This window comes from Ceratotherium simum, chromosome 17 (assembly GCF_057802395.1).
Source record: "Ceratotherium simum simum isolate JZ-2026a chromosome 17, ASM5780239v1, whole genome shotgun sequence".
Lineage (NCBI taxonomy): Eukaryota > Metazoa > Chordata > Mammalia > Perissodactyla > Rhinocerotidae > Ceratotherium > Ceratotherium simum.
Window position 1 is genome coordinate 15556623 of NC_141916.1, and position 22128 is coordinate 15578750.

A 22128-nucleotide genomic window follows, 5' to 3' on the forward strand; every position below is an offset into this window, starting at 1 on the left:
AGCCACCCCAGACTCCAAAGCATAGCCTCTGCTCAAGGAGAAAGCAAGGGGCTGGGCCTTACCCACGCCTGCAGGGGAGTAGGTCATAGGTCTCTGGCTAGGTTGTGGCCACTGATGCCACTGTAACAGGCTGGGGCCTGGGCGCAGGCTTGCAGACTGTGACAGGAGCGGGGAAAACAGGCTGCGGCTGAATCTACCCAAGCCTGGCCAACTTGAGTCAGTCTCCAGCTCCTCCAGGGAAAGAGAGGCCCAAACCCTGCAGGGAGGAGGCAGTGAGTGCACGGTGGGGCTGGTGCGCCCTGCGCCGCCCTGCCCTCGGGTCTGAGCAACACAGAACCCCCCGGCAAAGCCATCGGTTTTCGGTGTTCCCCCTGGGGCAGTGTGTCCCCTGGGGAGGAAGCACGGGCCTCTGCAGCCAGCCAGGGAGGCTGGGTGGGTGATGGCGGCACCACGGCCTCTTTCTTAGTTAACTGTTACCCGTCGGAGACGCCAGTGCTTCTCCACGCTTCACCGCTCGCCCAATAGTTTTACTCAGCATGGAGAAAAAATTAAAATAACTCCCTGAAGAAAACTACACATTTTATTTGAGAGAGAGGGTTTGAGAGAGAGGGGGGTGGAGAGAGGAGATGAGTTGATGCTGGGTGGGCTGACTGCTGTGTGCTAGTCGAGGAGACATTACACCTAACCTGGCCCGAGTGCAGTGTGAAGGGGAAGGGTGTAGCAATGGGCGCGCGCAGTTCAATAAACATTTGTTGCCTCCTACGTGCTAGGCAGGGGGCGAGGAAAGGCTCTTGGGTCTTAAAAAGTGACAGACGGGTAGCTTAGGCTGGGATGCAGAGAAGTCAGTCCTTATAATAAATCCAAGGAGCATCAGCATTAATAATTTCCCTCATGGCTGCTGGAGCAGCCTTCTAGCCCAGCTCCTGGACCCCACACCCCCAGTGTGGGGGGCCTAGGCTTGGCTCCAGGAAATCACCCCGTTGTGGGAGGCGGGAGAGGAAATGCAGTAAAGTTTTATGGACCCTTCCCACATTTGTTTCTCCTAGAAAGTACTTCCTCCCCCATCCCATCCCAGGAGCCTGGAGCTGAGCAGAGCGTGGGCCCAAGCCAGCCTCAGGCACCACCTGAATTATCTGCCTTTTCTCCTTCTCTTTACCCACCCTCCTCCTCCACACAAAATCCCAGAGACTGAGATAAATGATGGCAAACAGACACACGACTCAGGCACTGGTCTACGCAGCTCCTTTCCCAGCTAATTGTCCTGCATAGCCCTAGGCCCTAGAACGTGGGGGAGACAGTCTGAACATTTCCTGCCAGGCAGGTACACACTGCAGACTGCCCTCTCTGCTCCCCTCTCCCCCAATATCTTAGAAAGCTGAGACACACCTCCTCCAATTCCCCGCCACACCCCTTCAACCAAGCAGTACCACCCTTTCTGAGGAAACTTCTGGGACCAAATGGGCCCCTACGCTGAGGGCTCAACCTTCCCTCTACATCCAGCAAGGCCCCTTAGGGACCACCTAACCCTGGGAGAGATCTTCAGAGGCCCAGAAGGGCCTGAGTCTGAGCACTGCAGAGCCACCGGTCACTGCAGATTAGCTCTGGCATGCAGTGGGGGCCGTTGCCAGTCAGGGGCCTCAGATCCACAGCCAAGGTGGGAACAGGGTGAGGGGCCTGAAGGCTTTGGACAGCCACAGCATGGGAAAAGCCAGTACAGACTGCCAGAGTGCCTTCCCCTTCCCCCAGAAGCCCTTCTCAGAGCCAGGGATGAGGAAAGGAGCTCAATTTCACCTCCCTCTTCTCAGTAACCTCTAGAAGCTCCTAAAAATTCTTTTAAAGGAGAGGCTGAAAGACTGTGGGTCTCCCCCTACACCCCACAGCCCACATAGACACTTTTACCCAACATATGCCCCAAACAGAGAGGAGCCACTGCATCGGTAGTCCTGTTCTCTGTCTTTATTTGATATGACAAAATATAGTTTCAGGAAAGCCCTGGAGTCAATAAATAGTTGGATAACAGCGATGGGGCAGGAGGGCACAGAAAGTCATGGCAGGGACTAGTGGGCAGCCAGAAACCTCTAGGACCATTTGCTGGGGTCCAGTGGCAGGGGACCTCCGTTGGGATAGTTGAGCTCAATAGTTGAGCTAGTTAGTGTTCTGAGGCTGGGGGCCTGAGTGGGCATGCAGAGGGTGCAGGCTGGAGAGGTTCCCAGGCTTTGGGGTGGAGGGAGAAGGTTGGAAAGCTAGGGCAACCGAGGGGGCCCTAGGCCGCGGTTCAGTCATCCCCCCTTTTATATGCAAATCATCAAAAAATGAACATAGAGTTTAGTCGCTACAACGAAGCACCCCAAGTCTGCCGCGGGACTCCACCAGGCACAACCACTCTCTCGCCAGCCCGCAGCTGCCTGGCCAGCCTAAGCCGGGGAACAAAGGAGAGGGCGAGGCCGAAGTGTCGGGGCACCGGGTCTGCGGCACCCGCAGGGCCCACCTTAATTCCCGCGACCACACTGGGGCCGGGAGCCTGAGAGGCGGCCCAGGCCAGGTTCGTTCAGCACCAGCCCGTAGGCCACAGCCCTCTGGGGAACCCCTGCGGAGCTTGCCCTGGGACTTGGGTGCTGAGCAGAACTGAGGGGCGTCCGGGCAGCGCGGGCAGCCCTCTGGGGACCTGGGGTCGAGGGGATGCGGAATGTCAAGGGAAAGCGCTTTTGTCTGTGCGGCCTGGGAGCCTGTGCTCCGGCCCCGCCCGTGCCCCAAGATATACAGAGAGGAAAACCGAAAAGGAAAGGCGCAGGACCCGAGCGGGCTGGGGTGCTCTCTGCGGGCCTCCGCGCTGCCTCTAAAGAGCCTCTTTGCTTTTCATTTTGGAATCTTTCTTCCACTTCATCCTGCGGTTCTGGAACCAGATCTTGATCTGTCTCTCGTTGAGACACAAGTTGTTGGCGATCTCTATGCGCCTGCGGCGAGTGAGGTATCGGTTAAAGTGGAATTCTTTTTCCAGTTCCAGAGTCTGGTAGCGCGTGTAACTGGTTCGGGACCGCTTGCCGTCCGTCTCTGGAATATAAGCCCCCCAAGCCGGGAAGGGGTGAATAGCGTGCAGCGCCCCAGCGTCCCCACCCCAGCCCCAGGCCCCCACCCGCGGCCGGACGGAGAGGAGGCGAGCGGGGCAGCGCAGGCCCGGCGGGCCGCAGGCGGGCCCGGCCCAGCCCAGCCCCGGAGAGACGCCTCCGCCCAGGCAGGAAACTTTCCACCGCAGCCTTCACTCAGCAGCCGGAGGGGCTGAGGAGAGGGGGAGAGGGAGACCCAGGCTCGGACCGAACAATAAGCACCCTCGAGATCCGAGCACCGGGGACCCCCCTCCCGCCTCTCCCGAGTCGCTGGAATCCTCCGGAGCAGCAAGCGCCGGCCGAGCCGGCTCCGCAGGGGAGGGAGGGAGGGAGCCGCGGGGGGATCCCCGCTCTGGAGCCCCGCGCTCCTTACCCTTCAGATCCCTCTATTTTTTTAACTCCCTCCCTCTCCCCCAAAAATTGAATATTGCCTTTTATACACGTTTTGTTCCTATGATCCAATTATGTCGTCGTAAATTTGGGCGCACACAGCCTCTAAGCCTTTTAGTGGACAGTTTTACGAGCCATTGATGCCTGGATCGTAAAATTTATGGCCGCAGGTTTTTTTTCTTTATTTGCCCCGCATGGCCTATAAAACCCAGGCGGACCCGAGCGCGCAAAATGAAGTCCTAAAGTTTACCGTGGCTCATGTGCAGTTTGGTCATCCACGGGTAAATCTGTGGCGGGGCCGGTGGCTGGCTCAGTCCGGCGGGCTGCCCTGTCTGCGCCTGCTCCTCTTTGATCTCCCCACTGCTCTTAGCTCGCTCCTCCAGCGCTGGGCGAGCCGCCTTCTGACTGTACATCCCGGGGTTCAGAGGAGCCGCTTCATCTCTGCCCAGAGCGTGTCCCGGAGCGGCCGCGGCGCTGCAGGCGGGGCGGTCGGGGTGAGCCCGGGGGTTGGCAGCCATGTCTACCCCGTGGAGAGAGTTGGAAGGCGCAGGCGGTGGGAAAGTGATGCTTAAGTCCAATCCGCCGTAGCAGTACCTGGATGCCTGCACCTCTGAGGCCGATCCATAGTTCCCACAAGTTTGCATGTTATAGGCAGGGATATTGGGGCTCTGCTTATAGAATGAATTGGCTACGTAGGAGCTCATGGCGGGGAGGGCCCAAAAAAAATTTCTGCACCCTTTTTGATTAAGGGTGATTTGTGACTCTTTGAAGTTGAGGGGTTTTTTGTTCTCCAAAGTGCACAATTTATAGGTGGAGATATCTCTTTCTTTATCCTATGCGCTCTTCCCAAATAAGGGAGCCTTAAATAGAGTCACGTGACTCGAGCGGCCACTCATAAATTTGGCTTGATGACCTCCGGGAGGTTAGTGATGGAAGCCGGCGAAACGCGTCTTGATATGTTGGCAAAGCCCAACCAAGGGGGAGAGGGAGAGAGAGAGAGAAAGAGAAGGGGGAGAAAAAAAAAATGGTTCTTGGAATTGGGGGGTAGCCGGGACAACGAGCCCACAGCGACACCTGGTGTCTACTTGGAGGAATTGCAGCCTGGCGCGCTGGCTCGCCTTCAGGCTGCTGGATTTTCCACGCTATAGAGGAGAAGCTGGTTGTTGCTGCAACACACAGCCTTTTGAATTGCTTTTACCTTTAAGAAAAGATGAGGCCTCATTTAGGATGCACAGAGTGGTTTTTTGTAACGGATAGTTCTGTCCTTCCCACCCCCAGGGCCTTCCAATCTTCAAAAATGGCTGAAGGCAGGAGATTTAGGCAGGGGGATGCCTGCCCAGGTTGGAGATCCTAGGGGGTTTATCTCAGGTTTTTTAAACCAAGGTTCCAGGTCCCTCTCCTCGGAGGCCCCAAGGCCCTGCTACTGCTGAGGAGGTGCCCGTCAGCATGGGAAAGTGAACCCAGCCTCTGGAGAGGTAGACAGGATGCCCAGGAGGAGGGGTCCTGGGTGGACAGAAGTAGTTGGGGGGGTCATGAGGTTGAGAGTGCTGGGAACTCTGGGATGAGCCTGGAGATGAGGAGCCAGGGGGAGTTGAGTAGACCTCCTCACCATGCCAGGGACCCCAGAGTGGCAACAAGGCAATTTTCAAGTGTGTGTGTGTGTGTGTGTGTGTGTGTGTGTAGAACCAGACACAACGGGCTGGAGGACCGCTCTGCATCCCTGTGTATGACCCTCATGTGGTACCTATGTCAGATATTTTGGCTAGAACATAGATGTTAATTGAGGGCATGGAGAAGCAAGATTCAAGCCTCCACAAATCTTATAGAGCAGGGCAGAGGGAAAGGCCTATTTTGTGCCCTTTGGGGAAAAGGCCTCTCTGGACCAGGCTTTCCAGGGACCTGGATCCAGAATGTCCACAGGAGAACAATTTCTGAGCTATTTGGAGGCGCAGAAAGGACCTGGCTGGGGGTGGGGGGATGGAGGAGGTGGGCTGGGCAGGCGCCTGGGCAACCTTCACAGCCTGTGGCCAGGGGTTCCGCAGCCATTCGGCCCTTTCCGACCCCCCTGCCCTAGCCCCAAGTCTTATTCTTTCCTGCCTGCCTCTCCCCAGGAAATCTCCGCCCCTGCCAAGAGAGGCCCCCCTCCTGCCCCCCCCCCCCGCAGGCGGAGGCGCTGGCGGGGGCGCTGGCGGGGATCTGGAAGGTCTGGAAAACTCTGGCGGATTTTTTTCCCTCCGGGAGACCCCCTCACTACCTCACCTCCTAGGTCCACTCAGGTTTCTCTGGCTGGGCTCAGGGAGACAAGGCCTGAGCTGGAGAAGGGCTAGGGTCTGCTGCGATCCTCACCCGCCGAGTTGAAGGCGAGAAGAAAGAGTCAGGGGCCAGACTGGGGCTGGGGCTGAAAGGAAGAAGGAATTTTGTCCCAGCCACGTCAGGAGTCCCAGAGCAGGCGAGAGCTCAGTTTCCAGGCTTGCTTTTTCGCGATGTCCTTGAATCGCTCGGGCGGTCCCGAAGGGCTCCGTCCCGCGGTCTTCTCTCTCCCCTCGGCTCTCCGCCTCTGCCACGTTTCGCAACAGCCGGCCTGGCGCCGCCCGGGGGCTGCTCATGCGGGGCCCCCTCCTCACTCCGGGCGGTGCGCGGGGGTGACCCCCGGGCCTGGATAATGCTTCTTTTCTGGCCTTGGGGGCTCAGGGTTCAGAAGCCGAGGACCCCAGACTGCCACAGGCAGGAAGAAAGGCCTGTGTGGGGTGGAGATCAACAGGACTCACCCGGGCTCTTCCCCCAACCCCCACCGAAATCCTTTGCGGCTTTTTTTGCGGGGTGAGTGTGTTGCTCCGCGCAGGGAACCCCGAGAGGCCTCCCAGCCCCCCAGCGCGATGGCCCGCAGAATGGGGAGGCCGGGGCTCTGCCGGCTCCCGGGAAAGGGAAAGGCGAGCGCAGGGGGCCGGGGGCTTGCAGGCGGCGGGCCGACGCGGAGCGCTTGAGCCGGCTCCAACTTCCACCCCAGGCCGCGGGGCGAGCGAATTAACAGAAATCCCGATATAAACTTTTAAAAATAATATCAGTTTTATTAAATATTCGAGAACGGATCCAGAGGTCGGATTTATACAGAAGGGTAACACGAGGGGATTTTTTTAATTTATTTTTTTTTCTTCTACTGGCTAAACAAACGTCATTCACTTTTTTTCTTTTTTGTAATTCCCTCATTTTTTTTTCCTTTTTAAGATGGGATTGGAACACGGACGGTGCTAAACATAAATATAAATACAGAGACCACAAATACATCTAAAAATATTCACACAGAAACGGTCACAGTTTGTAATATGCCATAATGACCCCCAGGATTCTTTAAATACAATTCGCCTGGGCTGGGCATTTGCTGGGGCAGAGGGGCAGGGCAGGGGCTGCGGGGAGGCCCTGGGGGTTGCTGTGGGGCCACGATGCGCCATCCTTGGGCCTCCCGCCCTCCCCGGCTGCCAGGCCGGGCCCTGAGGCCCCGGAGCGGAGGCCCGGGCCCGGGAGCCGGCTCTCTGCGCGGGGGTGGGGGGGGGCCGAGGGGGTGGGAGGCCAAGTCCTCACTTGGAGGGAGATCCCTGGAGTCTGAGGCGAGGTTCAGGGACGGAGCCCCCAAGGCCTGGGCGGGGGAAGGGGCCTGCAGACAAGCCGAGAAGGAGCTAGCAGGGAGCAAGGAGAGAAGACGCGTGGTGAGAGAGAGTTTGTGCGGTAGGGAGAGGGTCCAGAGTTGACTTGCAGGTCCATATCTGACTCCCTAATTTTGTTTTAGGGAGTCAAAACACATCAATTGTGCCAGTGATAAATACAGAGTGTGTGATTAGGAGGGAGTTGGGGGGAGCGAGGGGGAAGGAGAGAGAGGGGAGGCAGGGACAGTCCTGGTCACTCTTTCTGCTTCTCCTCTTCTGTCTCTTCCCGCTTTTCCTCTTTTCCGCCCAGGCTGTCGGCCGCGGCCCCTCCGCCGCCCCCTGAGAGCGTGGACGTGAGATTAGATTCTTTTTTCCACTTCATCCGGCGATTCTGGAACCAGATTTTGATCTGTCGCTCGGTCAGGCAGAGCGCATTGGCGATCTCGATGCGCCGGCGCCGCGTTAGGTAGCGGTTGAAGTGAAATTCCTTCTCCAGTTCCAGGGTCTGGTACCGCGAGTAGATCTGGCGACCGCGCCTCCGGTCCGCTCCATAGCCGACCCCTAGAGACCCGGGCACAAAACACACTAAAAACAATCAGCAAGGCATCCTCCATAGATGATGTAGCCTAGCCAAGTCCTGACCCTTCCAACTTGGACAGCAGCTCAAGGGCCCCCTCGGGCTCCAGCCTTCTCCCCTTTGCCCTACCCCACCCCCACTGGGGGTACAGCCAGGATCCCAACTTCATTCAGTCTCCTCCATAGGTTGGTAGGTGTGCGTCCCCAAAGAACGGGGGGGGGGCAGAACCAAGCAGAAAGCTGTAAGTCTAAAAGCTGGTTTTCGAAAAATCCCAAACACTGGGGATGAGGGCCCCATTTCTCAACGACTGGGCTCCCCCACCTCCCCAAGCACCCTAGCTCCTTGGAAACTTCTCCCCACTTCTCTGCCCGCTCCTCTCCCCCTCCCTTCTCCTCATCCTGACTCCTCGACTTTGGGGGGCTCCCCCACCCCTACCCCTCCCCTCCTCCCCTGCCCTGTTCCTGCCCCCTCAGCTCGTCCTGGAGCCCTCCAATCCGTCAGGGGCCGAGGGGGCCAGGCCCCTGTGAGCAAGCGGGAGGCGAGCAGAGGGGGCAGAAGAGGGGGCCCTGTCTCGGCGTCGGCGAGGAGACGAGCGTGATTGTTTTTATGGGGCCATAAAAAACTCTCTCCGCCCGTTCTTCTAGGGAAGCCGGTCATAAAGCCAGTTCAGTTTATTTAATTTATATCTCGGAGCTGTAAAACTCACCACTGTGCGAATTCATTCGCTGCATCCAGGGGTAAATCTGGATACTGGCTTTCTGGTCCTGGGGCGCAGTCCTGCCCTGCTCAGAACTAAAATCCTGAGCGATTGAGGTCTGTGTGTTATGTCCTAAGGTGTTTTGTCTGCAGTTTGAGAGCATGTCTTTCTCCTGGTAAAAGGAATTAGATCCATAGTCATACGGCCCCCGGCTGGAACTGAACACGACATTCTCCTGTGGCGAATAAAAGGGAGTCGAGTAGATCCGGTTCTGGGCAACGGCCGCTCCATAGGTCGAGAAATGCCTCACTGGATCATAGGCGGTGGAATTGAGGGCGACGTTGGGGAGGACGTCCTGGCCCCCGGCGAGGTGGCAGGATAAGGAAGGGTTAGTGAAGTAGGAATTCATCCCTTTGCCTTTACCTGGTCGGGCTATGATTTCTTTAATATTTATTTCTGTCTCCAGTTTGTAGTCGGAACTAGATGGTTATAGGGACGGCTCCAATCCAGGACAGACAAAATGACAAAGTCAGCTGATGCCCTTCCAGCCAATCGCAAGCCAGATGTCAAGAAGGGGGAAAAAAATCGCTTCTGCTTCTGTTGATTCCCTAGTTGAGACTAAGTGTGTGCTTTGAAAGTAACACTTGGATTTCTTTAAAAATATATATATGGGGGGAACTGATTTGGAGGTGAAGGAAGGGTGAATGTCCACGAGCAGGGCCTTGGGGCCCAGGGAAGCAGAGCTGCACTCCGGGAAAATCTCTCAGCCCCAGCCAACTTTGCTGTGCTGTGGCCAGAGCCAGGGCTGGAGAAATCCCTGTACTTTCAATCTGATTTCATCTTTTATATCTGCCCCATTCTAAAATTACACCCTGATTTCTCCAGGGGAGGGGCTCCTTCCCAGCTCAGGGGGATCCCGAGAAATCCTACAGGAAATCCTGGTTTGACGCTCCAGGAGTGAGTTCTCATCACTAAACCAGTATATATTTTTCCCAATAATTAAAAAAAATAAAAAGTAGAAATAAATTGCATAAATCATGGTACTCAGAGGAAGGAGAGTGTGGCTGCGAGTCTTGGGTGTAGGAAGGATGTGGGGAGCCACTAGGTCTAAAGGGCTAAGGGTGAGACTTCAGGGGACAGTGGCAGAGCTGAAGTAGGCGAAGGGCCACACATCTGCTTCCCTCTTCCTCCCAGCCCCCCCGCCTGCTCGTCAGGACCCCCTTTTTGGGGAACTCTTGCAGAATTTTTGGCCCAAAGGGAAAATGTATAAAAATATAATAGAAAAGAGCGAGAAAGAAGTAAAAGGTGAGAGAGAGAGAGAGAGGGAAAGGAAGGAAGAAAGGAAGAAGAAAGAACTCTGCGAGTCTTTCTAGACACATCAACTCCTGTTTATGTTGGTGAGAATTTATGATTTGGAGCCAGCGAGGGCCAGTGGGGTAACTCACATAGGATCCAGCCAGAAAGAGAAGGCTGGTGGGGCTCTGATGGACAGTTATCACCCTGCAGGCTCAAACTCCTGCCCAGGTCAGAAGTCTCCTACCCCCTCTGGACTCTCTGCCCTGCCAAGGGAGGCGCCCCTGGACCTGAGCTCTGGGGCTTGGAGATTCCAGCAAAGGGCTTCTGGGGAGTGCTGGCCCAGGGGCCAGCCACACCTGGTGGGGCCGGGCCTCTCAGCAGCCCCTACCTCCATTTTCTTTCCACCTTGGGGCTGAGGGAAAGGAAAAGGTTAGGAAAAGGCAGCTGAGTCCGAGGCTTCTGAGGGAGCCACAGTGGGCAAACTGAAACAGCGGAAGGTGTGCAGATGGGGTTTTTCTCCTGATTAATCCAAACTTAATTTGATATCATGACATAGGCTGAAAATGCTTTGAGTTGACAAAGAAGGGGCGGTGGGGCAAGCGAAAGGAGCAGGGAAAGCTCATATTTTCATCCTCACCATTTTTTTTGGTGGTGGTGGGGAACTGGCTATAACAGGAACCCGGATGTCGCCGGATTTTATGATCTTTTCCTTCTGTGTAACAAAGCGGAGTAATCAATGGGTAGCAATAAAGCCATAAACGGGACTACGCTGGGAAAAAACTCGTTTATTCATCTTCTGTAACGTTAAGGTTTCCCTGGAGTGTCGCTAGGGGGGAAAAATAAAGTTTCAAACCCAAAAGCAGACAGTGTGTAGGCACTGGTGGAGACAACATGTTAGTTAATACATGAACCTCGTTATGGGATTGAAGAGTCTTCCTGCCAGACAATGTGTGTTGGGTTTTAAAAATACAGCCCCAATCCTTCAGAAAGGAGGGAAATTTGTTGATATTTAGAAGGGTAGGAGAAAGACCCCTATAGTTATAACGGTTCCCCCTCTTGGACCATACTTTCTTCTCCCCAAGGAGATAAAGGGGAAAGAACAGAGGAGGGTTCTTAAATTAAAAAAAAAATTTGAGATGAGTTGTCTCATTTTGGGGTAACATGGCAGGTACACAGACAGCAGCCTGAGTTGCTTTCCGCTCTAGAATCCAGCTGTCCTCAAATTCATGGCATGCCTGGACAGAGGTTTCCAACAGCTGGCTGGGGCTCCAGGCCCCCTGGAGGGCAAAAGGGAGCAGGAGAGAGAACTGGGGGTGGGCAGACCCAGGGGGCTGAGCACAGGAACAAGTCAGTGCATCCCTGGACACAAGTAGCCGCTCTCAGCATTCCCAGCCTCCCTTCTGCCCTAAGGGTAGTGGTGTAACACACAGAACAGGCCGGAAGAGAGAGTAAATTCCCTCCCCCCCATTTCAGAGAGATTGCTAGAGGGATAAATCATGTCAGTGATATTTCCTTCAAGATATTAAATTGTTGCAATGTACAACAAATTGAATGATGGAAGATAGGATGTCTTAATGAGGTTTCGCTTTCAATGAGTGTTGATTTTCTATGTATTTTAAAATCTCTTTTACGGGTGGGTGGGGGGAGGAAGGACCTTGGAAGAAAGAAGGGGCTTCTGGGGCAGCATGTGCTGCAGCTCCCCAGCAAGGACGCCTGGGTTTCCCTGAGCCCCTCCTAAACCAAGACTGGAGGGGAAAGGGGCCCCAAAGTTGGGGAGAGTCTCCTTGGGGGCCTAAAGGCGGTGGGCGCGGGGGTGGGCGACCTGAGGAGCAGAATGTAAGTCTCAGCCCCGGAAAGTTAAGTGTTTTATTACGTCCCTAAACAGAGGGCAGAGACTGAAAGGTCTCGCCGATTTATAATGAACAGAAACCAGCTGCTGGGGGAGAAAGGCAGAAATACTGGAAGGGGGAGAGAAGGGGAAGCAGAAATACAAATAAGTTCCCCCACAGCTTAAAGATTTTCGGTAAAATTAATTTCCAACACACTCTCCTCCTTCACCTTCCGTTCCTGAGGAAAGAATCTTCCTTCTTTCAGTCAGATCTTTAATTATGCAGCTGAAATTTACTGGAAGGATTCGCTCCAAGGGGGGAGAGCAGGTCAGACAAGCCCGATCTTCCCTCCATCGGATTATATTTTCCTTTTCTCATTTCATGTTAATTTTATTTTTTTGGTGAAAGAACGACTGTCTATGGGGGAAAAGCTGGGACTTGGGTTTTACTAAATATATTTCTATTTTCCTGTTAAATTTGTCTGAAAACAATTATGGAAACTCATCAGCAGAAGCAAGAACAGATGTTTTATTAAAACTGCAGTTGAGCTCTGTAAATATGCACAAGTCCTGGGAAGGGGGGGAGAACTTGTTCTTTGTTTCTATAAAACAAGCCTAGAGAAATCAGAGTACACCCCCATCAGGCCCGCAGGTTTCCGAGTTGCTCTGCCCCTTCGGCCTCCGGAATCGGCATTCCGAGGGGGTTTGGCTGCTCAAGAGCAGATTTTTGCTTTCACAGCTGTAATTAGTGGATTCAAAGACAGAATTCAAAAAACACAGAAAAGGAATAAAGGGGGAAAGTTGCCGCTCGCTGCTCCAGTGCCCCCCCAACCCAAAACACATGCTTTTCATGAGCGCTAATTATAGGAGAGGAACTTACTGCAGGCGCCATGGGCCTGCGTGGGGGCCAGTCACCGGCCTGGAGTCCCCAAGGCTAAGGGTTGCACTGGAGGGTGGGCACTTGGGGGTTTCCCAGGGTGAGTAATGAGCTCCTACGCCAGCCTTACCCGCTCCAGGCCAGGGGCTGGGGGCCTGTGCAGCTCTGAACTGCAGAGAGGGTGGGTGGGACTGGACTCTGGCCCTGAAGGGGTCCGTGGGCAGGCCTCACCTTGCCTGCCTTTGCTTTCCACTCTGCTCTGGAAAATATATTAATTTCTTGGGGAGGAGAATCTGGAATTTTTATTTGGGGACAATCTTTTCCAGAGGTTCTGCTTAGTCTGTGTTCTGCCAATCTTCTCTCCCCAGATCCCCCAACTCTGCGAGGATGTCTGTGACTCACCCGGCCTCGCACACAGATACACACACTCCATTCCTGGCTGCCGGCGCCACCAACTACAGCTCGGCGCCTCCGGAGGCTGCTCAGGGATCCGGGCACCGGAGCCGCAGGACTCAGCAGCGCTTGGCCTGGGCGCTTGGCTGCCTGGAAACCACTGCAGCTGCCCGACCCACCCTCCAATTCTCTATTTCCAGAGCGGGAGAGGAGCGGTTGCCCCACTGGCCCCTTTTGTGCCACTGGGCGAGGACTGAAATCCCTCTTGCAGAGAAAGCCGAGTTTCAATAATTGCTCAGCTCACCTTACAATTGCACTGTTTGATTAAGGCTTTGCTGTCCTGGAGCAACAGCTCGGTTGGCTTGACTGGCTTATGATTAGATTTTGTAATTTAAAAATTACAAAAATAAATCCTACTTCAAATGCCTAGTGTTTTGTGTCCGAGCTCCTTTGATCTCCACAGAATCTGGAGTAAAAGGATTGCAAAGAGAGTCTCCCAGTCCGCCAGAGAACCTGACCGCAGAGAACCTGGGGACAGCAAAGCACAACTCCCCCAAGGAGCCCCCAGTTTCTCATAGATCTGGTGAGGAAGTTGTCCGAGCCCATACCACCCCACGTACATATTGCATTCCAAAAAAGAACGCTCCTTCTCCTTTCACACTTCAGGCATGGAGTCACTTGGAGAAAAGTGAAATTTGACACACCCAACCCGGAAATGGATCCCATTTGGGGGTGCTGATATTCTGGGGACAGGGGCCAGGCTGGCCAGCTGAATGGAGTTGGGGGTCCGCAGGGAGGGGGGAAGCGGAAGAGGCCAGATGGGGCATGTCAAGCACCTAAGAACTGCCCCAAACACCTCGGAGGCCTGGGCTGGCGACTCCTCTTTTGAGCCCGAGCTGCTTTTGCTTTATTTGCAATTATACAGGGAAGAAAGGTAGATGGAGGGGCTCTGCTACCTCTTGTCATATTTTCTCTCCTCCTTCCCTCTCTCTTTCCAGATACCTGCCTGACCTTTCCTTACGACACCCCACGTAATGCTGCCAACGTCAGCAGACACAAACTCCTACATCTGCGTTTATTTGGCTTCTCAATTCACTCCTCTGGCTGAAGGTTAAAAGTAAAATAGATCCCAAGTATCTCTGTCCCATCCACTCAGCCCTGAGCCCCTTTTGGCTCCCTCTGGAAGAAATCATTTCTGGCTTTTTGGGGCCTGAGGAGGGGGCATGCAGAGAGCCTTCAGACACAGTATCTCATCCCCATGGGGAATGAGGACGGAACCCAGACGCTGAGTGACATTTTAGGGAGGCCAAGCAAGTGGCCCTGCTTGGCCCAGGAGGAAAAATCAAAATCCAGAATATTGAAAATGTTTTTGGTACCCAGAATGAGTCTTCTAGAGGATGTCAGATGAGGAAGGAGGGGCAATAGTGGGTGTGCTGCTCTGTGCTGGGCCAAAGGATCCCCAATTTCCTGGCTTCTCTTATGCCCCTCCACACACAGTACTGCTTGGACCCATTCTGGAGGTTTACAAGAATTGTAAAATTCAAGAACTCTGCATTTATGACGTCACAGTGAGTTGTCATGAGGAAACTGTAAATGTCACAAAAGTTACATATAGCAGGAGTTTTGTGTGTGGGTGCCCTGCCTCACCTCACTTTTTTTGCCTTTTCTTCTTCATCTCCTGGTCTAAGTTCTCCCGCTTGAACATAAAATGTTATTATGTTCTGGAACAATAAGCCAACAATGAAACATCATCCTCATTTCCCTATAAATAATTTTATCCTTTCTTGTTTGCAGATCTAAAAGAACAATTTAATCTGCGCTGGTGGAAAAAAGGAGAGAGACGGGGAGGGGGAAATTAATTTCAGAAATGAGAATATTACTTATTTCGATGATACTCTTTTAGATTTGATAGCCAGGAGCAAAATTAGAGGTGAACACCAGCCTCTCCGACTCTACACCTGGCGGGATTGGAGATTTATAGGATCTTTAGCAAAGGGGCAATTTAATTTTGTAGGGTTTGCTTAAATTCACCGCTATTTTGGGGGGCTGAGGAGAAGGGAGGGTGAGGGGAGAGTGACACGCTTTATCTAGCTTTATGAATCCGCCAACACTTCCCTGATTTAAAACCCAACAACCTGTGTCTCAGGGAAAACTCCTGCAGAAAGGAGTGGGGGAGTGGGGTGAGGGGCTTGACTTTCTCAATGACTGTGGCCCCCTTAACGGAGCACTGGCCGAGCGGAAGGAAGAAAAGAAAAGCCAGGGGAGGGCTGCTCTGTCTCTCTGCCACCAGGACACACGGAGGTTTATGGTGTCCCCATAATTCCCCCAACCCTGCAAACAGCTGCCCTATTTTAGGAGGATTTCTGCTTCCTCTCCTCGGAAAGGGAGAACGAGGGTGGAGGTAATGGCGGGAGCTGGGTGCTGGAAAGGGGAGGGAGTTCAGGAGAGCGCTGCACTTTGTTCTCCTGGGTGAGTTTGCTGGTTTGGCGGGTTTCTGACGCAGGGTGGCAGCAGACAAAACAAGTAAACAACTCACAGACACAATAAACAGGGGTGGCTGCGGGCGCCATGGCAGAGGCCGTGGGCTGGGTGAGGGGCACAATTTGGGGGTAATGTCACCCCAGCACCCCAGGGTGGCCGAGGCCCAAAAGCCCGAGGCTGCCCTTGATGCCGGCGGAGAGAAGGTGGAAGAAAGCGATGCGCCTCAGGCCCCGCAGCGTGTCTGGGCAGGAGAGTCCTGGGAGGAACCTGATTGCCTAGGGAGTGGAGGAAAACCCGCCAGCCCCTCTCCTGTTCCTTCTTTCATGGGGTTTTTCACAGACATTTATATCTCCCCCTGCTCTGACTTTTCCTGGCTCCGGAAGGGAGAAAGGCCAGGAAAAGAGGCTGGTTAATTCCCAGCCCTGGCCCATACTCAGTGCTCCAGGCCCACAGGCAGCCAGACCCAGCTTCTTCTCTGGCACTGCCTGGTCAGCCTTCTCCCTGGCTTAGGTAGTGGAGAGGATTAAGTGCAGTCCCACCAGTAACCAGATCTAAGTATTTGGGGAATTTAGTTCCTAATCTGCCCCACAGACGCAGGCAAATCTGGGGCCTGATGAGCGCCCAGAGCAAGCAGCGGTGGGGGATAGATGTTCACCGCACCCCTACCTATTCTAGCTCGCCTTCTCCACCAGCCCCTCCAAGCACCCTGGCTAGAAGCCACCTCAGACCACTGCCCAGAGGCCACCTTAATCTCCACTCCAATACCCTTCACCGCCCCAGCAAGACTTCGGGCACCAGGGCCCAAGCGACTGCTCAGAGCTGCCCATAGGCCCACTGCACCCATGGAAGAGTTTCCCACAGATCTCACTTTCAACACAACTGGGTTCCAACGGTAAAACAGTCTCTGAGTTGGGGAAGTCTAGGGGGAGGTGTGCAGAGAAAGTAGAAGGGATTCAGTATTTCCCCAGCCCAGCTGCTTGGACAGCAAAGGCAATAAGGTCTGAGAAAGCCTCTGTGACATCTGTTGGTTACTGGAACCCGCATACTCCGATTCCAGCACGCACACATTTCCAGCAGAGCATGCAGCGGGCCTTCTTGGTGCACCCAGTGCCTACTTGAGCCCATTCACATCCAGTGAGGGCTAACAAAATTTTGCATGCACATAAAATGGTGTTTGAGCGAATAAAGGCATGGTAATATACAATTAACCACCGAGGAAATATGAGTCTGTATATATTCACGCATAAGTCCGACTTTGTACATTTGAGCCTGTACATAATAAATGTATAAAGCTATCAAGCCCAGTTTTGGAACGAAACAGCCAACCCAACAAGGCCGCCTTCTCCAAACAAGGTCGCATTCTTCGTGGGGATCAGAACTGTCAGACCAGAGAGAGAAAGGGTTTGCTCTGCCCATTTCTCCTTAGCTAGGAACTGGCACATGAAATACAGCCGATGGCAGGGCTGACAAAGCCCGTAAGGGGCAGGCCTGAGGGGCTCGATGACGGGAATGCTAGGGGCCGGGGGCTCTAGGGAGTGTTGCCAGACCCTGACCCACAGATTCAGTGCCTCTGCCCAGCCTCAGCCCTGCGTGTGCGGAGTCCTTGAGCCCAATTCTATTCTCAGCAGCCCTGGCTATTATTAGATAATCACAGCAGTGCCCTCCTGCTCTAAGGACCATGTCTACAGGGAGTCTGGCCTGCAAGGAGGCTGAGGGTTGCCCCTCTTGTGCTTCTGTTCCAGGCCAGAGAGGGAGAGAAAGAAAATCGAAAGTAAGGAGGGAAAGAGGGGGCCGGCGTCTGGGGCCAGAGTAGGAAACTGGAAAACCAGGGCCAGTCACTGCTGCTGTGCTGTCTCTAAGTGCCTCTGTCTATGAGGAGTCTAGGGGTGAAGGGTGTGGGGGTCTGCAGGACCCTAGCCAGGAAGGGACAGAAAATCAATTGATAAAAATATTATATAAGGACATCTCAGGATGGTGCTGTTAACCCGTCAACCACGAACCCTAGCACCCTGAAATCTCCGCCAACAGCACATTCGGGTAGATCCCTGTAGGCCAAGAGAAACACCCCAGCCTTGCGGGGCCCACCCCTCCGAACGGAGGGGGTCCCTCCAATGTCCCAGGTGAATCCCAACTGGCCTTCTCCGGAAACTGTTTTCCTCGGGGGCAAACAAAGGAGACTTGTGCTCCCCCCCAAATCAGTGCGGCCATCTGCAGGGGCGAGGGCAGACAGCGGGCGCAAACAAAATACAGGCGAAAGAGAGAAATAGAGGCCTCACCAGTCGGCGGTTCCCACATTACGCCAGGAGAAAGGCTCCCATTTTCAGGCCTCCGGGGCCCCTCCAGCGGCCCACCGGACTCCCCGGGCCCTTCGCAGGCCAGGGGCTCGGCGGCCGCGGCCTGGCTCCCCGGGGCGTCAGCGCCCGGGCCGCTCCGAGCGGCGGCAGAGCGCGCGGCAGCCGCAGCCGCAGCCGGCGGCGGGCTGGGCCCATTTGGGGAGAGCCAAGCGCTTTTCTCGATCGTAAACAAGGAACGCGAAATTAGCCCCTCGGCAGACGCCTCTGCCGACACACCAGTCCTATGGGGGGGGGGGAAGGGGGAGAGAAAATGCCATTTCTTCCCCCGGGAGAATACCTCGGAGGCCTTTATGTCGGCTGCGAAAGGGGACTTTTAGGGGGGCAGAAGAGGAAGGGAAGGGGGTTGTAGGAGGAGGGGAGGGAAGATGCACCGTCAACTCAGGCCCAAGGGCTTTGATTTGAATGCAGTCGAACTATATTTTCAAGAATTTGATAAAAACAGGTTCCCCCACCCACCCCAGGAGACGGGTCAGGGTTTAAACAGGAAATCGAGGAGGGATCCCCTCCCCCACTCAGGCTTGGCGGAGAAGCCCAGTCGCGCTGGTGGCAGAGGATCGGGGGGCGGGGGCTCTGGACTCGGACTGAAGGAGAGTCTGGCCCCTAGACTCTCAGACCTTTCCAGGAATATGCACCCCCCCCCAGCTCTGGGGTGCGTCTGCCTGGGTGTGTACGCGGTTGTGTGTGCGTTGCCCTTTATAAACAGCAGCTCACACGTATAGGGGCCGCCTCGGACCCAGGCCAGGGAGCAGGGCGGGGTCATATATCAAACTGCAACACATTCAGGGCCACGTACATTTGGAAAAAATTAAGCCACTGTGTTATGAAACCATATGTGTCGGGTAAGACTATACAACACGTCATTAGCACCAATTATTAAGAAGATCCCGAACGCCCAGGACCCTCCAGGCCGCCCAATTCTGGGGTTCCTACCCCATGAGCCAGCCACGCCTCGAGTCTTCACTGCCTCCACTCACCCAAGAGGCCCCGCCAGCGAGGCCTGGGCCCTCCCCAATTCCCACCTCCGCCCCAGACACGGCAGATTCTAGCCCAGAGCAGCCAGGCGAGGCGGGCGAAGCAGCCCAGTGGGTATCCTGGGTGGGGTGGCCGCGGTTGGGGGTGAGGAACACCGGGCTGGGGGCGAGAAGGCAGACTGCCCCCTTTTCTGCCAGCACAAGATGGCTTTTGAGTACCGCGTCCCCCACCCCCACTCTCACCCCCACCCACCCGCAGTGCAGGGCGCCTCCCATCTTTCCATCCGCTCGAGTGGGGGCGGGAGCAGGGGGTGGGCAGACGCTCTCCCCTCCGCTGACGCGCACCAGCCACCAGCCTCCCCTCTAATTGCCAATTAACAGGCCCCGCCGCCCGCCTAGCTGCGCTCTCTTCCTGCTCCGCGGCCCGGCCCTGGGCCGGCACTGCGCATGTGTGACTCTAGCGGTCGCGCCGTCCGCGAGGGAGGGGGCTGCGGAGCAGGGAGGGGGTGCTGGAAAGTTTGTTTGGGGGTTGGGGGCAGACTTTGCTCAGGGGGCAATGGTTATAGCATACAGGTTCTCTCTCCTGCCCTGGAGTTTGAGCTTCCGGGCCCCCTCGGTCCCGGTCCCATTAGCCAAGAGGCCGCAGATCTATAACAGGTAAGGACACGGCGGGGGGGCGGGCTCAGGCAGCGGGTCAGCGCACTAGACCCCGGCCTTGAGCCCCACAGGCGCAGTCCTGTTGATCCCCGACCCCAACTTCGGCGTACAGTGATATCAGGACAGACTGCACACTTCCCCCACTACCATATTCCGGTTTAACGCAATTTCTCCCCCCAACCACTTTTCCTCCCCATAATTGCCCACGCGCCCACCCTCTCGCCAGCCCCCTCTCCTCCCTAACCAAGACAAGCCGCTGCTGTCCTTATCTTGAAACCGCCACCCAGCTACGGACCATTAGTTACATATTTGAACCAATAAGGAAACACTTACCGGGCGCTGCTGTCACTCTCCCTCTCCCTCTCTCTCTGCCTCTCTCTCTCTCCCACTCTCTCTCTTTCTCGTCTTCCCTCATTCTGTGCCGCTGCCGAGCCTGTCTCAGCTCCACACACACATATATACTTTAGATAAATTTAAAAATAAAAAAGAATAGTCTCAATAATCAAAAAGCCAAATAAAATTAAGGAGAGTTGCAAGAAGGGGCAGGAGGGAGAGCCTGGGAGAGGGGAGGGGCGGAGGCATCTGCGGCTCCCTATCTCAACTCCTGCTCCCGCATTCCTCCTGCCCCTTGGGGGGCTAGAGGGTCGGGAAGGGAGAGAGAGGCGCCCTCAACTCCTGCCTCTCCCCGCCCATCCCCCCTCCCCAGGTGCCCCCAGCTTCCGGCAACTCCACCTGGGAGGAAAAAAATTAAATAGGGGGAGAAAATAATTATTAATCAGATTAATTAAAAAAAAATACTGGTAATGAAGAGAGCGCCCAGCGCAGGTTTCCCTGGCAATGGTTAGGCTCTTACAGGGAGGACTGTTCTGCGGAGCGCTCCGAACGGACAAACCACAATAAAAAGTTCACGTTCATGGATGGAATCCACATGACTTCTTGTGGCCAATCCAACTTGTGAGTCGATCGTAAACTTTTATTACTCAGCTGTAAATTTTCTGCAAACAACCGGGAATGCGATGCATTTGTGTAGCGTGTGCAAATGGGCGCCGCGGTCGCCATGTTTACCCAATTCTTTCGAAGAGGGAGCATCCCCCGACCCCCACCCCACCCCCACCCACCGCCCACTCCCCATGGGCCGGGCTGCTCCAGGCTAGCGCGGAAAGGGCAAAGGGAGGACGAGAGAAGAGAGAAGGAAGGATTCTGGCACTGAGTCGGCTGCCTCCCTTTGCCATACCGAATTTTATATATTTTCCTTAATAAATGGGGTATTAAGGTTGGATCTGGGGAAACGAAGCTTTGCAAAGGTTTGTGGCATTGGGGCAGTGACGGCTGGCGGGGTGGACGGACTGAGAAGGGATGCGCTCCCTACCCCTACGTGTTTTTCTGGGAAAAGGACATCTTTCCCAATGGGGTGCCACCAGCAGCCCCCCACTCCACGCCAGACAGAACGGGAGGGGCAGGCCGCTGGAAGCCTCCTAGCCAAGCCTGACCTGGCCGTGGTCTGAAGAGCGGAGAGGGCTTAGACCGGCCCTGGGCAGTCCTTCGGAGGCAGGAGGAGGGGTGAGAACTGAGAGCAGCCTCCAGAACCCTCAGAGCGCCCCTCAGCCCCAGGTTCCTTTCTCAGAGAAAATGACATTTTCCCGTAGTCCATCCCTAGTGCCAGGTCTCCTCAATTCTTAGGTTCAGGTGGCAGCTTACTCCCAATCATTTTAGAATTAAAAATAAACTTAAAGCCCAAGATCTTGGTTCCCATTTCTTTTTCTTTTGGGTGCAAGGCGATCTGAAGCCTTTTCTGTCTTGTCAGGTGGCCCACACCCGCCTGCCTTTTTCAGAAAAATTCCAGTGTCCTGGCAGCTGGGATACACCCTGGAGGCCCCTGAAAAAAGAACCTTATCTGTCCCTAAATTCCACCTTCAGTGCTAAATTCTGAGCACTGAGGTGCCCCTTTTCTCCAGACCCCTAATTTTGGCAATGAGTCCAGTGGGTTCCAGAATAAGTTCCCCCTTAGAGACTATTTGCCAACCAGTAGAAGCTCAGCCACTCTCCCCGCCAGCTGGAGATGTGAAGGCCCAAAGCTCTCCCTTAGGTCCCGCATGGAGCTGGCATGGGGACTTCCATGGCTGGGTGCCCCACCCCAACCAACAGGGGGTCCCTCATCCCCTCCTCAAACTTCCTCCACAGTAAGCGAAACAGTTCCATCAGCCGGATGCAGGGACCTCGTTTCTTTTACAAACCCACCCATAAATTTTATAACAGGTAGTTAAAAATTACGACAAGGAAGCGCTGGCCCAGCTTTTCACAATGGGCCTCAGGGAGAATGGGACAGCGCTGCGGGCAGCTCACCGGAAATTTTACTTCTAGTCTGTGGCACAGCCTGTCCTGAGTTTGCTCTAATTGGGGTGGGGTAACCCTCCAGCGGCACCCAGCTGCTGGGTCATCTCATTTGGGGAAGGTGAGGCTGGGGAGGCCAATCCACTCTCCCATCCTAGGGTCTCCCAAGGAGCCATTTAGGGCACTCACTACCTCCCTCACCCCCCAGAACCCCTGCAGGCCCGCACCTCCCTTGGCCTCTGCAGTGAAGTGGGGAGGGAGAGAAAATGCCCAGAATTAAAAAAAAAAAAACTCCAGGAAACGAATTTGCCCCCCAACTTAATAGCTGTATTATCCCGTCTCCGAGGTTGAGATTAGAATAATAAATTCAAGGCGAAATGAGCGAGATGCTTCAACTCAGCATTTTGAAAGATACTATTTTTCACAAATCACAAATAGCTTTCGGAAGCCACTTTGATTGGCTAATAAAAAAGTAGAGAATGGGAGAAAGTCCTATCTGCTGCAGCCGAATGGTCCCCATTCCGGTAATGG

The 22128-nt window shown here is 54.8% G+C and overlaps 2 protein-coding genes across 3 annotated transcripts; both read right to left on the bottom strand.

Annotated features, from left to right (window-relative positions):
* Positions 1 to 1934: 1934 nt before the first annotated feature.
* Positions 1935 to 4433, bottom strand: HOXC5 (homeobox C5). The gene is made up of 2 exons (XM_004429139.2): positions 3745 to 4433; positions 1935 to 3051 (listed from the first exon to the last, which is right to left on the bottom strand). The coding sequence occupies exons 1-2, from the start codon at positions 4196 to 4198 to the stop codon at positions 2837 to 2839; spliced, it is 669 nt and encodes a 222-aa protein (XP_004429196.1). The 5' UTR covers positions 4199 to 4433; the 3' UTR covers positions 1935 to 2836.
* Positions 4434 to 6536: 2103 nt separating this feature from the next.
* HOXC6 (homeobox C6) lies at positions 6537 to 20184 on the bottom strand. 2 transcript variants are annotated; one of them, XM_004429138.3, is made up of 3 exons: positions 19600 to 20184; positions 8419 to 8764; positions 6537 to 7696 (listed from the first exon to the last, which is right to left on the bottom strand). In XM_004429138.3, the coding sequence occupies exons 2-3, from the start codon at positions 8570 to 8572 to the stop codon at positions 7389 to 7391; spliced, it is 462 nt and encodes a 153-aa protein (XP_004429195.1). In that variant the 5' UTR covers positions 8573 to 8764; positions 19600 to 20184; the 3' UTR covers positions 6537 to 7388. The 2 variants fall into 2 exon arrangements, with proteins under 2 accessions (XP_004429195.1, XP_004429194.1); XM_004429137.3 differs by lacking the exon at positions 19600 to 20184 and having other exon boundaries at positions 8419 to 9600.
* Positions 20185 to 22128: the final 1944 nt, after the last annotated feature.

Excerpts from the sequence above, each read along its gene's own strand:
- HOXC5 (XM_004429139.2), bottom strand. The coding sequence starts at position 4,198 with ATGAGCTCCTACGTAGCCAATTCATTCTATAAGCAGAGCCCCAATATC. Across the intron at positions 3,052-3,744 it reads CAAACTGCACATGAGCCACG|AGACGGACGGCAAGCGGTCC; the intron begins GTAAACTTTAGG and ends CTTATATTCCAG.
- HOXC6 (XM_004429137.3), bottom strand. The coding sequence starts at position 8,818 with ATGAATTCCTACTTCACTAACCCTTCCTTATCCTGCCACCTCGCCGGG. Across the intron at positions 7,697-8,418 it reads GCGAATGAATTCGCACAGTG|GGGTCGGCTATGGAGCGGAC; the intron begins GTGAGTTTTACA and ends CCGGGTCTCTAG.